This window comes from Ranitomeya variabilis, chromosome 1 (assembly GCF_051348905.1).
Source record: "Ranitomeya variabilis isolate aRanVar5 chromosome 1, aRanVar5.hap1, whole genome shotgun sequence".
Lineage (NCBI taxonomy): Eukaryota > Metazoa > Chordata > Amphibia > Anura > Dendrobatidae > Ranitomeya > Ranitomeya variabilis.
Genome location: NC_135232.1, coordinates 1061538908 through 1061551236, shown reverse-complemented (window position 1 = coordinate 1061551236; position 12329 = coordinate 1061538908). Strand labels below are relative to the sequence as shown.

The 12329-nt window shown below is 45.7% G+C and overlaps 1 protein-coding gene across 2 annotated transcripts in view; it reads left to right on the top strand.

Moving 5' to 3' along the window:
• Positions 1-1910: 1910 nt before the first annotated feature.
• SLC30A9 (solute carrier family 30 member 9) overlaps positions 1911-12329 on the top strand; it is a 128474-nt gene continuing 118055 nt past the window's right edge. For both annotated transcript variants that reach the window (XM_077279840.1, XM_077279841.1), the window contains exon 1: positions 1911-2126. In XM_077279840.1, the coding sequence (XP_077135955.1) occupies positions 2027-2126 (100 nt within the window). In that variant the 5' untranslated portion in view covers positions 1911-2026. The remainder of the gene's footprint in view (positions 2127-12329) is intronic.

The following is a 12329-nucleotide window of genomic DNA, read 5'->3' as shown; positions in this document are numbered from 1 at the left end:
GTCTTACTCTAAAGTCGCACTTAATCCAGGATTTATGAGTGGCTCTTATGGTAGTGAGGATGTTATCCCTGTAGTGTCAAGGGGCAGGTACAGTCTTTTTGATACCAAGTATGGCCTGATAGTTGATTTCTCTCTGAGTATGACCTTGCTGAGGAATAGCAGCGGTGCATCAGCGTCTTGCTGCTGTTTGCATACGCGATTCAAATAGAAAGTTGGTATGTCACTGGAGACAACCTTTCTTGCAGGTGCCAATGTATCAGCCTTAAATTGCTGGTAAGTTGTATGTGGTTTAATGGATTTGCCAGTTCTGGATAAAGCCTTGTAGTGGGGTAACAGCGGCGCAACTGCGTCTTGCTGGTGGACATGCCTTCCCACAGGACGCAGGAGCGCTATCCCCCATCCACTAAGGGTACTAAGCCTACATGTCCACCAGCAAGACGCAGTTGCGCCGCTGTTACCCCACTACAAGGCTTTATCCAGAACTGGCAAATCCATTAAACCACATACAACTTACCAGCAATTTAAGGCTGATACATTGGCACCTGCAAGAAAGGTTGTCTCCAGTGACATACCAACTTTCCATTTGAATCACGTATGCAAACAGCAGCAAGACGCTGATGCACCGCTGCTATTCCTCAGCAAGGTCATACTCAGAGAGAAATCAACTATCAGGCCATACTTGGTATCAAAAAGACTGTACCTGCCCCTTGACACTACAGGGATAACATCCTCACTACCATAAGAGCCACTCATAAATCCTGGATTAAGTGCGACTTTAGAGTAAGACCCGGGAGGGTCGAAACGTCAAATCACTCAGTCGCTTATACTGCCTACTATTTGATCTGTCACATTTGATTTTCTGTTTTTCACTTGAATAAATTAGCAAATTTAAAAAAATCCTTTTGTTTCTAAGATATTCCACACAGGGAGTGCGGTGGATTTCAATAATACTGATACTAGACCTTACGGTCTGTCTCACCAGCACCCCGATCTAAATTTAGAGTGCAGGCCAAATTATATTTACATTAAAGAAATGTAAAAATAGGCCCGGTCCATAACGTGCAAGCCACCCTTGGGGGTAAAGGGGTTAAGGTAAAAATTGGCTCCGTCACTAAGGGGTTAAGGCCGAGTTCAGATGCTGTTGTTGTGAAACAGGCCAGTCCCTTCAGCCAATTGTGGACGTGACGTGTACAGTGCAGACGCATGCTGCAGCCGCCCAAGGCAGAAGTCGCATAGTGACGCCACATAGAGAACGTTCTGGCGGCTCCGACTGTGAATGAACCAAAATTAATCCACAGGTCCCAACTAGAGATGAGCAGGACGCACAGATTATTATTATTATTATTATTATTATTATTATTATTATAGCGCCATTTATTCCATGGCGCTTTACATGTGAGATGATTGGACGCCGGAAGGTGAGAGATTCACGGCCAGTCCCCAGGTACCTGTGCATCACGGTCAGCACCGACACCAGTCATACATGCCTGTGCGCTGAGTGAGCTCTGTTTTTATTTGCAATAGGCAGGAGGATCTGTGAAATTTTTTTTTGCGGATGAGAAAATCACTAACTGAAAAAAAATGAAGCACGGATCACACAATACTGAAACCCTGCTGGGTCTGAATGAGGCCTTATGCTGTCCCTATGATAGCAGATGCACCGCGCTGAGCGCCCTCTAGTGTCCGTGCGTATTGTACGTTCTGCTATAAATAAAGCTGCGCTGTACCAGAATCGCTGCAGCTCCGAGTATCACCGCTAGATGGCGCCAGTACGCATGTGTCGCTCTTTTTCTATGTCACGTACACAAACCCATTGACTTGGAGCAGTTTCCTCTCAGTTGTCTTTCCCGCCATTTTCTTGTAGACTATTAGAATAGAAAGCAACGGGTTGGTCTACAACAAAATGGCCACATAATCAGCGACAAACACCATTACTTCCAAACCGTGCTCTAGTGACAGGATCATTACACAGTCAGCTGAATGAGCCGTGTCTGCTGCCGGAAAGGAGCAGGTCCAGGATTGTAGTATGGCGGGGGCGTCTGCCCGGAGCCGGGGCTGGTCCTCACTCTGCAGGCTGTACCTTCGTGTTTATGCGGTGCCGCCGAGCTGCGTCCGGGCCTGTCATGGTGAGTATGTGAGGAGAGGCCAGACATGGAGACCCCACACAGCACATGACTGCCCTGCTGACCCCGTACTGACAGATGAGGGGCTCCGGTATATATGGGGTATATACCTATGTATATGTCTATGTCTGTCTGTGCAGGTTGTAGCCCCATAGGCGTGCACTGACACATTGGGAGGCATCATAATATGGGCTGTCACATGATCAGTGCTGTCCCCTCCACATATAGACCACCACTGCCCCTAGAGACCCTGGTGTACGGGTGGCGGGCGCCCCTAGGTAGTGACCCTGGTGTGCGGGCGCCCCTAGGTAGTGACCCTGGTGTGCGAGCGCCCCTAGGTAGTGACCCTGGTGTGCGGGCGCCCCTAGGTAGTGACCCTGGTGTGCGGGCGCCCCTAGTGACACTAGTGTACAGGTGACCCTGGTGTACGGGCGCCCCTAGGTAGTGACCCTGGTGTGCGGGCGCCCCTAGGTAGTGACCCTGGTGTGCGGGCGCCCCTAGGTAGTGACCCTGGTGTGCGGGCGCCCCTAGGTAGTGACCCTGGTGTGCGGGCGCCCCTAGGTAGTGACCCTGGTGTGCGGGCGCCCCTAGGTAGTGACCCTGGTGTGCGGGCGCCCCTAGGTAGTGACCCTGGTGTGCGGGCGCCCCTAGGTAGTGACCCTGGTGTGCGGGCGCCCCTAGGTAGTGACCCTGGTGTGCGGGCGCCCCTAGGTAGTGACCCTGGTGTGCGGGCGCCCCTAGGTAGTGACCCTGGTGTGCGGGCGCCCCTAGGTAGTGACCCTGGTGTGCGGGCGCCCCTAGGTAGTGACCCTGGTGTGCGGGCGCCCCTAGGTAGTGACCCTGGTGTGCGGGCGCCCCTAGGTAGTGACCCTGGTGTGCGGGCGCCCCTAGGTAGTGACCCTGGTGTGCGGGCGCCCCTAGGTAGTGACCCTGGTGTGCGGGCGCCCCTAGGTAGTGACCCTGGTGTGCGGGCGCCCCTAGGTAGTGACCCTGGTGTGCGGGCGCCCCTAGGTAGTGACCCTTGTATGCGGGCGCCCCTAATGACCCTAGTGTACTTCTATGGGAGTTTGTACAATGATAATTGATCAGAGTTCCCCAGCTCTATTTAGATGGGGGCGCTTCAAAGCCTTGTTCTTGGGACTGCGGACCCCCACGATCAAATTATCTCCTATGCTATCAATAGGGAATAAGTTGGTACAAACCATTTAACTTGTTCCTGTCTATCGCTATTGATGTACTGACCTAGGCACATACTGACTGCGGCTTTGACCTTTGCTTCTACCAGGAGAAATCACCAGCACCTACATACGTTACACAGACTACATACAAATGTCACCTTACCCTTTGATTTTAATCCCATGATCCATGTGAATGGCTTGTCCTGGACTGATAGTGATCGCCTATACTTCGGGCAGAGCATCCATCCATCCATCCAGCGGTTGTGTGGGTATTGGATCTCCGTTTTCTGATATTGATGAGCGATCCGCTGTTTTCGGCTCCATTGGCCGGATATACACAGTATATGGAGTGAGCACAGTTCGGTGCAGTGTAATGGCCATACAGCTGAGCTGCAGCACCCGAGCACAGTCACTACAGTGTACAGAGCTGGGCTGTTCTGGCGGCATACATTGTGTACATACGGGATGCCTGGGGAGCTGATATCAGGGGATTGTAAAGGTGAGCGATGTTGGATTCACACCAGTCTGATATTGAGGGAATCGGATGTAGGACACTTGTCTGCCACCAGCCACATCAGTAGTCCATGGCTGCTGGACAGGAGGCCTCTCAGCCACCGCTCATCTGCTTGAAATTTCACACCTCATCTGATTCGTAGTCCCGGCATTACGTTGTCGTTGTATGGAAGCAGCTCTTTCATACCACATGGCATCCAGGGATCATGTGATTGCCTGCTCCAATAGAAGAACAGCATTCCTTCTGCGTTTTGTCCATGTACACTTACCGAGTCCTATATACAATAATCTCCAAAATACAAGACAGAATTGCTTTTGTCTTGTCTTTCATGAACCCGCTGACAGACCGCCATACCGCTAACCTGCCTCTTCTATATTAAAGTAGCATTGAAGCAATGATGTCAGAAGAAATCTCTGCCGGCTCCTGATTTGCACCTGCTGTCAAAAGACAGTGGACAGGCATCAAGGAGTTTATCCAGTCTTGAAATCCAGCCCAGAACAAAAATAGATCCAGTGTCGGATTATAGGCATCTGAGGATCTGCTGGATGAATGATCGCATTTGTGTCACAGATGTGGATAATAAGCTGGTGGTGTAGATTTTTTGGGGGGTGGTTACGTTTGAGATGTGTTGTGTATACTCCAGTAATGAGGGCTCAGTGCCAGGACCTCCTTTGGTCGGCTGTTATTTCTCACTAGTAAAATAAAGGCTTATACAGAAATCAATGATCGGCCAAAAGTTGTATCTGCAGACGAATTTGGCTACAGCACAGGTCACGTGGCCAGGTGCGGCTACAGCACAGCATAATGCAGGCGACTGGAATCTCTTTATCACCGGCCAGGTGCAGCGACCAGACAATATCCAACTGGTTCCCGCTTTTTGCCACTTGCACAGCTCTGGTACCTTGCATGTCATGATGCGACTTAATTCACCTGCATTAGGCTGCGATATAGAAGCGGCACACAGCGGTTCTCTGCCACGCAATGTGTTGCGGCTATAGTCGCCATGTGAAATGACTGTTCTTTCTTTTCTGTTTTTGTATCTTCTCGCTTTCTGCCATGTAGTGAACATTCCTGTTTCCCCAGTGAGACTGAAAACCTGTATAGAGAATTGGCATTAAACTAGAAAAGATTGTGTTGCCTGTAGCAACCAATCAGATTTCATATATATCATATCATATACAGCTTGCATCAATGAATGAAAGAGGTGATATTATTGGTTGTTCGGGAATTTAGCCTTCCTCCTGAAAGAAGAAAACGGGCTCTTTAGCGACACCTGTAGCTTCTGGGGGAGGCTAATTTTTTCCGCAAAGTATTGCCTGTAAGACATCTACACCTGCTGAATCTTCACAAGAAGGACCAGCACCTGCCCCGTGATTGCTATGCCCAGCACTGTCACAGAACAGTTTTTATACATCATGTCTGTAGTAGTTTCATCTCTGAGCTGCATACATCAGAGCAAAAAACTCTGTTTGTTGGGCTCTCCATGCATGTGTTGTGACACTCTCCATGCATGTGTTGTGACAGTGAAACAGCCGCGACACATGGAGCTTCATCACTGGACAGCTGATCAGCAGGAGCGATCCAAGTAGCCGGGTTCCCTCTGCAGCTTATTTGGTAAGCGCTATAGCTTGCCAAATAAGGAGGGACCTGAACAGATTCACTCATCTCTATTAACGACAAGCTTAGGAAACTAACCGAGAGCAGTGAGGTATGCAGCCAGGTGACCCGATTGTCCCAACCTGGATTCTTTAAGACGTCTCTGGGGTTTCAGTGATGGTCAATGAAGCAGTCCTTCAGTGTTCAGTAGTGAACACTGCGTGTGTGCTAACAGAGCAAGAAGAAATTAATGAGCTAGTTGTAATCAAAATACACCTCCCTGTTATCCCAATCACTATGCTGTAACATCTGGCCGCTGACGGACGCTGCGGAGGTGTGCAGCGTCCAACCCGCAGCATTTACTGACCATGGGAACATACCCTCAATGTTTGCAAATCAACAAACTTCATGGCCCGGTACAATGCGTAGTCAACAGATCAGTAAGCATCATTATTCAGTTACCCTGCTTTACTGTTTTGCAAAGATAGCATACAATAAACTGTAGGAGCTGATAATAGAGGTAAATATTCGTCCAGCAAGAAGAGTCAATACTTCAGACAGCCGTTTATGATTCTGGGCCTACTGAATTTACGTCTGGCATCATTACGAAGAAATGCTGTGTCGTCACATTATTCCTTTCTTGTCTTGTGCTTTTTGTGGACTATTTAAATGAAGAATAGGTTTAGAAGATTTTCTTGAGTGCTGGACTACACCTGTTATTCTGTTGTCTGCCTGGGAAACCAGCCTTGCCTCCATGCACCAAGACATTTGATCCATTAGCTCCAACATGTATTTAGAATTGGTGGACTGAATAATTTGTGCTTTGGAACCCAATTCAAAGCGCCCCTACCCTCATCACCCATGTCATCATCTGTCGGGGGCTCCCATACACTTTAGGCTGTCATCTGATTTCCTTTATATTGATTCAACCAACTTTCATGTGTGTATGGGGGCTTTAGTCTGGCATTATTAGTATCTCAAAGTTATTAGATGTTCTGAATTGTTGGTCGTCGCACAATGTCCTTGTAAATGTAGAGAGAAATCAGGTTGAAATATCAGCAAAAAAAATGGCATCATTTGATTCGTAGACCCCGGTAGGTAAAGAACCCCTTATTATTGGGTCCAGCATTGATCAGAATGACTTGCTCATTTACAAAGGATGTTGTAATGTACTAATTTTCCATTCTGAGGCCCCATTGTTCGGCTGCTGTACTCCATGTGATTGCAGTGAAGCTGCTGCTTTTGGAATTAGTACTGGTCAGATGATTGTGGGTCATGACTCTAGAGATGCACGCAGTGTGCACAGCGGCCTGGGCTGCCATTTACAGTACTATATTTTATGCAGCACAAGATCTGAATTTTCTCTGGTCCTGCCTGTTGGTTTAGGAGTCTCGCGGTCTATGACCACCACACTCCTGATGGCTCCCATCATTCTTGTGCCCACACGATCCCATCCATGTATGACGTTGTGCCTCAGCTGGCATACAGCATTTACGGATATTCTTGCAATCTATCATGTAAGCTGTCGACTTGCTCAGACACCTTAGATCGCAAATTTTGATTTCCGATATAATCTGTGTGGGGTCTACCGGCACGAGGAGTTAGGGCTTCATTCACATCACACTTCGTTTTTTTAATCAGAAAAATGAGCCAAATTTTCATCAGTTTGATCATTTTTTTTGACTGATGAGGAATAAAAAGTTTTCTACCTTCTCCTATTTGTCAGTGAAAACCGGGCCGCACACGGTTGGCATTTGAATATTGTCAGATTTCTTCTACGGACTCATAGACTTGCATTGCTGATTTTTATTGGACCATCTCCATGATTTTGCACAGGCCGCTCGGTCCGAGGAAAAAAATAGACTTGTAAAGAAGCCCATAGACTGTCATCTGTGGAAAAAAAAACGTATAGCACTCGCATGTTAAATTAAGAAAATAATAATCTGATGTGTGAATGAGCCCTAAGGAGCCGTCTTGTCGGATGTTTTATTATTATTATTATTATTATTAATGTATGGCAGTGGCTTCTGCCCACTTTCAGGTAATGCATACTTATGTGGTCTTGGGTAAGACGTGTGTGCATCGCGATGTGATTGACTCCCGCACTACAATGCTCTCTGGTAACAGGAAATCAGCAAAAGTTTAAATTTAGCGGACGACTTTAATTTTTTGGCTTATAAAATGTACCCAGTGTGATCCGATGCCCTATTTTTTTTTTTTGGGGGGGAGGAATGTTTCTCATCTGCAGGTCATTCAGCAGTGACATTTTAGATTTGTTTGCCTAGAAACAGAAAATAAATAAATAATCCCTTGACCTGACCAGAGGTTCCCTGGTTATTATTGTTCTATCATCCTAGACAAACAGCGGCAACTCTGATTGGCTGTAAGTTCGTTACCGCCATTCAGAGCGCTGCGATTCCTACGCTGTTGTATGACAGCATGAGCCCGCAGCTGTGATTGGTGGTTAAAAGGTTACCGCCGGTCACATTCGTCGGCTGATGAGTACTACTTTCATCGTGTTACATCTGCTCTCTATCAGCGAGAGCAGGTGTTGGATGATGAGAGTAGTGCTCTCATCAGCCGACGCCTGTGACCGGCGGTAACATTTTTACCGCCAATCACAGCTGCTGGCTCATGCTTTCATACCGACAGCATAGGAATTGCAGCGCTCTGACTGTCAGTGATGATCTTACCGCCGATCAAAACCTGTTCCCCACTCTGTCACTCAGATGACAGCGTGGGAAACAGATGTTCGGGTCCCCCATTCATCTGAATGGAGTCTGGGTTCAGGTACCGTTCTGTTACCAGAACCAAACTTTTTTAAAATGTTGAACCGAAACTGCTAGACTCGAACATCCACGAGTTCTCCCATTGCTAAACCTGACCTTTTCGACCCAAATTAAAGGGTATCTGTCACCTAATTTAAGTGTTTTCGCTAATAATTTGGGCATACAGGTTGTACACTATGTTCCAAATTATTATGCAACTGACATTTTTATCGGATTTTCCTAAATGGTTGGTGCAAATGACAGTCAGTCTAATAAAAGTCATCATCCGTTAGATTGTACATCGAATTTTATTGAAGAAACCTCCCAATGATAACAGTATAATCTCCAAAATGAATAAAACCTCAAAATGCACTGTTCCAAATTATTAGGCACAGTAGAATTTCTAAACCTTTGATATGTTTTAAAGAACTGAAAATGCTCATTTGTGGAATTTGCAGCATTAGGAGGTCACATTCACTAAACAAAAAAGCTATTTAATTCCAAAACATCCTAACAGGCCAAGTTACATGGTAACATAGGAACCCTTCTTTGATATCACCTTCACAATTCTTGCATCCATTGAACTTGTAAGTTTTGGAGAGTTTCTGCTTGTATTTCTTTGCATGAAGTCAGAATAGCCTCCCAGAGCTGCTGTTTTGATGTGAACTGCCTCCCAGATCTTTTGCTTGATGATACTCCAAAGGTTCTCTATAGGGTTGAGGTCAGGGGAAGATGGTGGCCACACCATGAGTTTATCTCCTTTTATGCCCATAGCAGCCAATGAGGTATTATTTGCAGCATGAGATGGTGCTTTGTCATGCATGAAGATGATATTGCTCCTGAAGGCATGTTTCTGCTTTTTATACTTGGAGGAAAGTTGTCAGTCAGAAACTCTATACAGTATACTTTGCAGAGGTCATTTTCACACCTTCAGGAACCTTAAAGGGCCCTACCAGCTGTTTCTCCATGATTCCGGCCCAAAATATGACTCTTCCACATCCTTGCTGACGTTGCAGCCTTGTTGGGACATGGTGGCCATCCACCAACCATCCACTACTCCATCCATCTGGACCATCCAGGGTTGCTCGACACTCATCAGTAAACAAGACTGTTTGGAAATTAGTCTTCATCTATGTGTGGGCCCAATGCAACCATTTCTGCTTGTGAACACTGTTTAGGGGTGGCCGAATAGTAGGTTTATGCACCACAGCAAGCCTTTGAAGGATCCTACACCTTGAGGTTCAAGGGACTCCAGAGGCCACCAGCAGCTTCAAATATCTTTTTGCTGCTTTGTAATGGTATTTTGGCAGCTGCTCTCTTAATCCAATGAACTTGCCTGGCAGAAATCTTCCTCATTATGCCTTTATCAGCATAAACACATCTGTGCTCATAAACAGCCCCAAATCTCTTAACACTACAATGATCACGCTTAAGTTTTCGGGAAATATCTAATTTTTTTCATCCCTTCACCAAGACATTGCACTATTTGATGCTTTTCGGCAGCAGAGAGATCCTTTTTCTTTCCCATGTTACTTGAAAACTTTGACCTGCTTAATAATTTGGAACATCATTTTTAAGTAGTTTTCCTTTAATTAGAATCACCTGGAAAACCAATTATCACATGTGTTTAAGATTGATTTCAGTGATCCATTGAGCCCTGAGACACAATACCATCCACGAGTTTATTTGAAAAACAAAACAATTAAATCTTTATGACACTTAAATCCAATTTGCATAATAATTTGGAACACAGTGTATAAAGCTGAAACCAGTCATACCTGTATGCCTCCTTGATGATGGCTTATTCATTCATGCTATGGGTTGTACGTGGCCCAGAATAAAACACTGCCTCCTCTCTCATTATACTAGATTTCTTCCCTGCTTGCCTTTGACGTCAGTTGGCCAGAAATCCCACTGCTGCGCATTCTGCCTGAGTTCTCTCCTGTGCACTGTTCCGCCCTTCTCAGGGCAGTGGCTTCAATTTTCTTATGCGCAGGTTGTGGAGAGTTGCTGTCACTGTGTACAGGTGAAGGAGTCGCTGTCACTTCCGGTCCCGGTGTTCTCTGGCGCTCTGAAAAGTTGCATGACGGGTCAGAAATCATCCAGGAGGTATACAGGCATGACTAGTTTCAGCTTTATACAACCTGTATGCCCATATTATTAAAAAGAAATGCTCAAATGGGGTGACTGACAGTCCTTAACATACGAACTTACGATGTGTCCAAAGTGCTGCTAGATCCGGATTGTGGGCTCCCGGCCTAAGGGTATGTGCATATGACCTTTTTCAGGCAAATTCTGTCTGAAAAAGTGCTATTGAATCCCTGAAAAGGATGAATATTTGCACAGCAATGCCCGAACGACTTGCTGTGCACATGTTCAGTCTTGTATAATTTCTTTTAACTATTTCAGGATTCAAAAGTTGTAAAGTGTGCAAAAGAAGTGACCGTTCCTCCGTTCTTCTAGCGGCCTCTGCTTGGAAGCTGTTACTACGTTATACAGGTCCTTCTCAAAAAATTAGCATATAGTGTTAAATTTCATTATTTACCATAATGTAATGATTACAATTAAACTTTCATATATTATAGATTCATTATCCACCAACTGAAATTTGTCAGGTCTTTTATTGTTTTAATACTGATGATTTTGACATACAACTCCTGATAACCCAAAAAACCTGTCTCAATAAATTAGCATATTTCACCCGTCCAATCAAATAAAAGTGTTTTTTAACAACAAACAAAAAAACCATCAAATAATAATGTTCAGTTATGCACTCAATACTTGTTCGGGAATCCTTTGGCAGAAATGACTGCTTCAATGCGGCGTGGCATGGAGGCAATCAGCCTGTGACACTGCTGAGATGTTATGGAGGCCCAGGATGCTTCAATAGCGGCCTTAAGCTCATCCAGAGTGTTGGGTCTTGCGTCTCTCAACTTTCTCTTCACAATATCCCACAGATTCTCTATGGGGTTCAGGTCAGGAGAGTTGGCAGGCCAATTGAGCACAGTAATACCATGGTCAGTAAACCATTTACCAGTGGTTTTGGCACTGTGAGCAGGTGCCAGGTCGTGCTGAAAAATGAAATCTTCATCTCCATAAAGCATTTCAGCCGATGGAAGCATGAAGTGCTCCAAAATCTCCTGATAGCTAGCTGCATTGACCCTGCCCTTGATGAAACACAGTGGACCAACACCAGCAGCTGACATGGCACCCCACACCATCACTGACTGTGGGTACTTGACACTGGACTTCAGGCATTTTGGCATTTCCTTCTCCCCAGTCTTCCTCCAGACTCTGGCACCTTGATTTCCGAATGACATGTAAAATTTGCTTTCATCAGAAAAAAGTACTTGGGACCACTTAGCAACAGTCCAGTGCTGCTTCTCTGTAGCCCAGGTCAGGCGCTTCTGCCGCTGTTTATGGTTCAAAAGTGGCTTTACCTGGGGAATGCGGCACCTGTAGCCCATTTCCTGCACACGCCTGTGCACGGTGGCTCTGGATGTTTCCACACCAGACTCAGTCCACTGCTTCCTCAGGTTCCCCAAGGTCTGGAATCGGTCCTTCTCCACAATCTTCCTCAGGGTCCGGTCACCTCTTCTCGTTGTACAGCGTTTTCTGCCACATTGTTTCCTTCCAACAGACTTGCCATTGAGGTGCCTTGATACAGCACTCTGGGAACAGCCTATTTGTTGAGAAATTTCTTTCTGGGTCTTACCCTCTTGCTTGAGGGTGTCAATGATGGCCTTCTTGACATCTGTCAGGTCGCTAGTCTTACCCATGATGGGGGTTTTGAGTAATGAACCAGGCAGGGAGTTTTTAAAAGCCTCAGGTATCTTTTGCATGTGTTTAGAGTTAATTAGTTGATTCAGAAGATTAGGGTAATAGGTCGTTTAGAGAACCTTTTCTTGATATGCTAATTTATTGAGACAGGTTTTTTGGGTTATCAGGAGTTGTATGCCAAAATCATCAGTATTAAAACAATAAAAGACCTGACAAATTTCAGTTGGTGGATAATGAATCTATAATATATGAAAGTTTAATTGTAATCATTACATTATGGTAAATAATGAAATTTAACGCTATATGCTAATTTTTTGAGAAGGACCTGTATATGAAATAAAAAAACAAAGGCGGCAGTAAAGCGACGGTA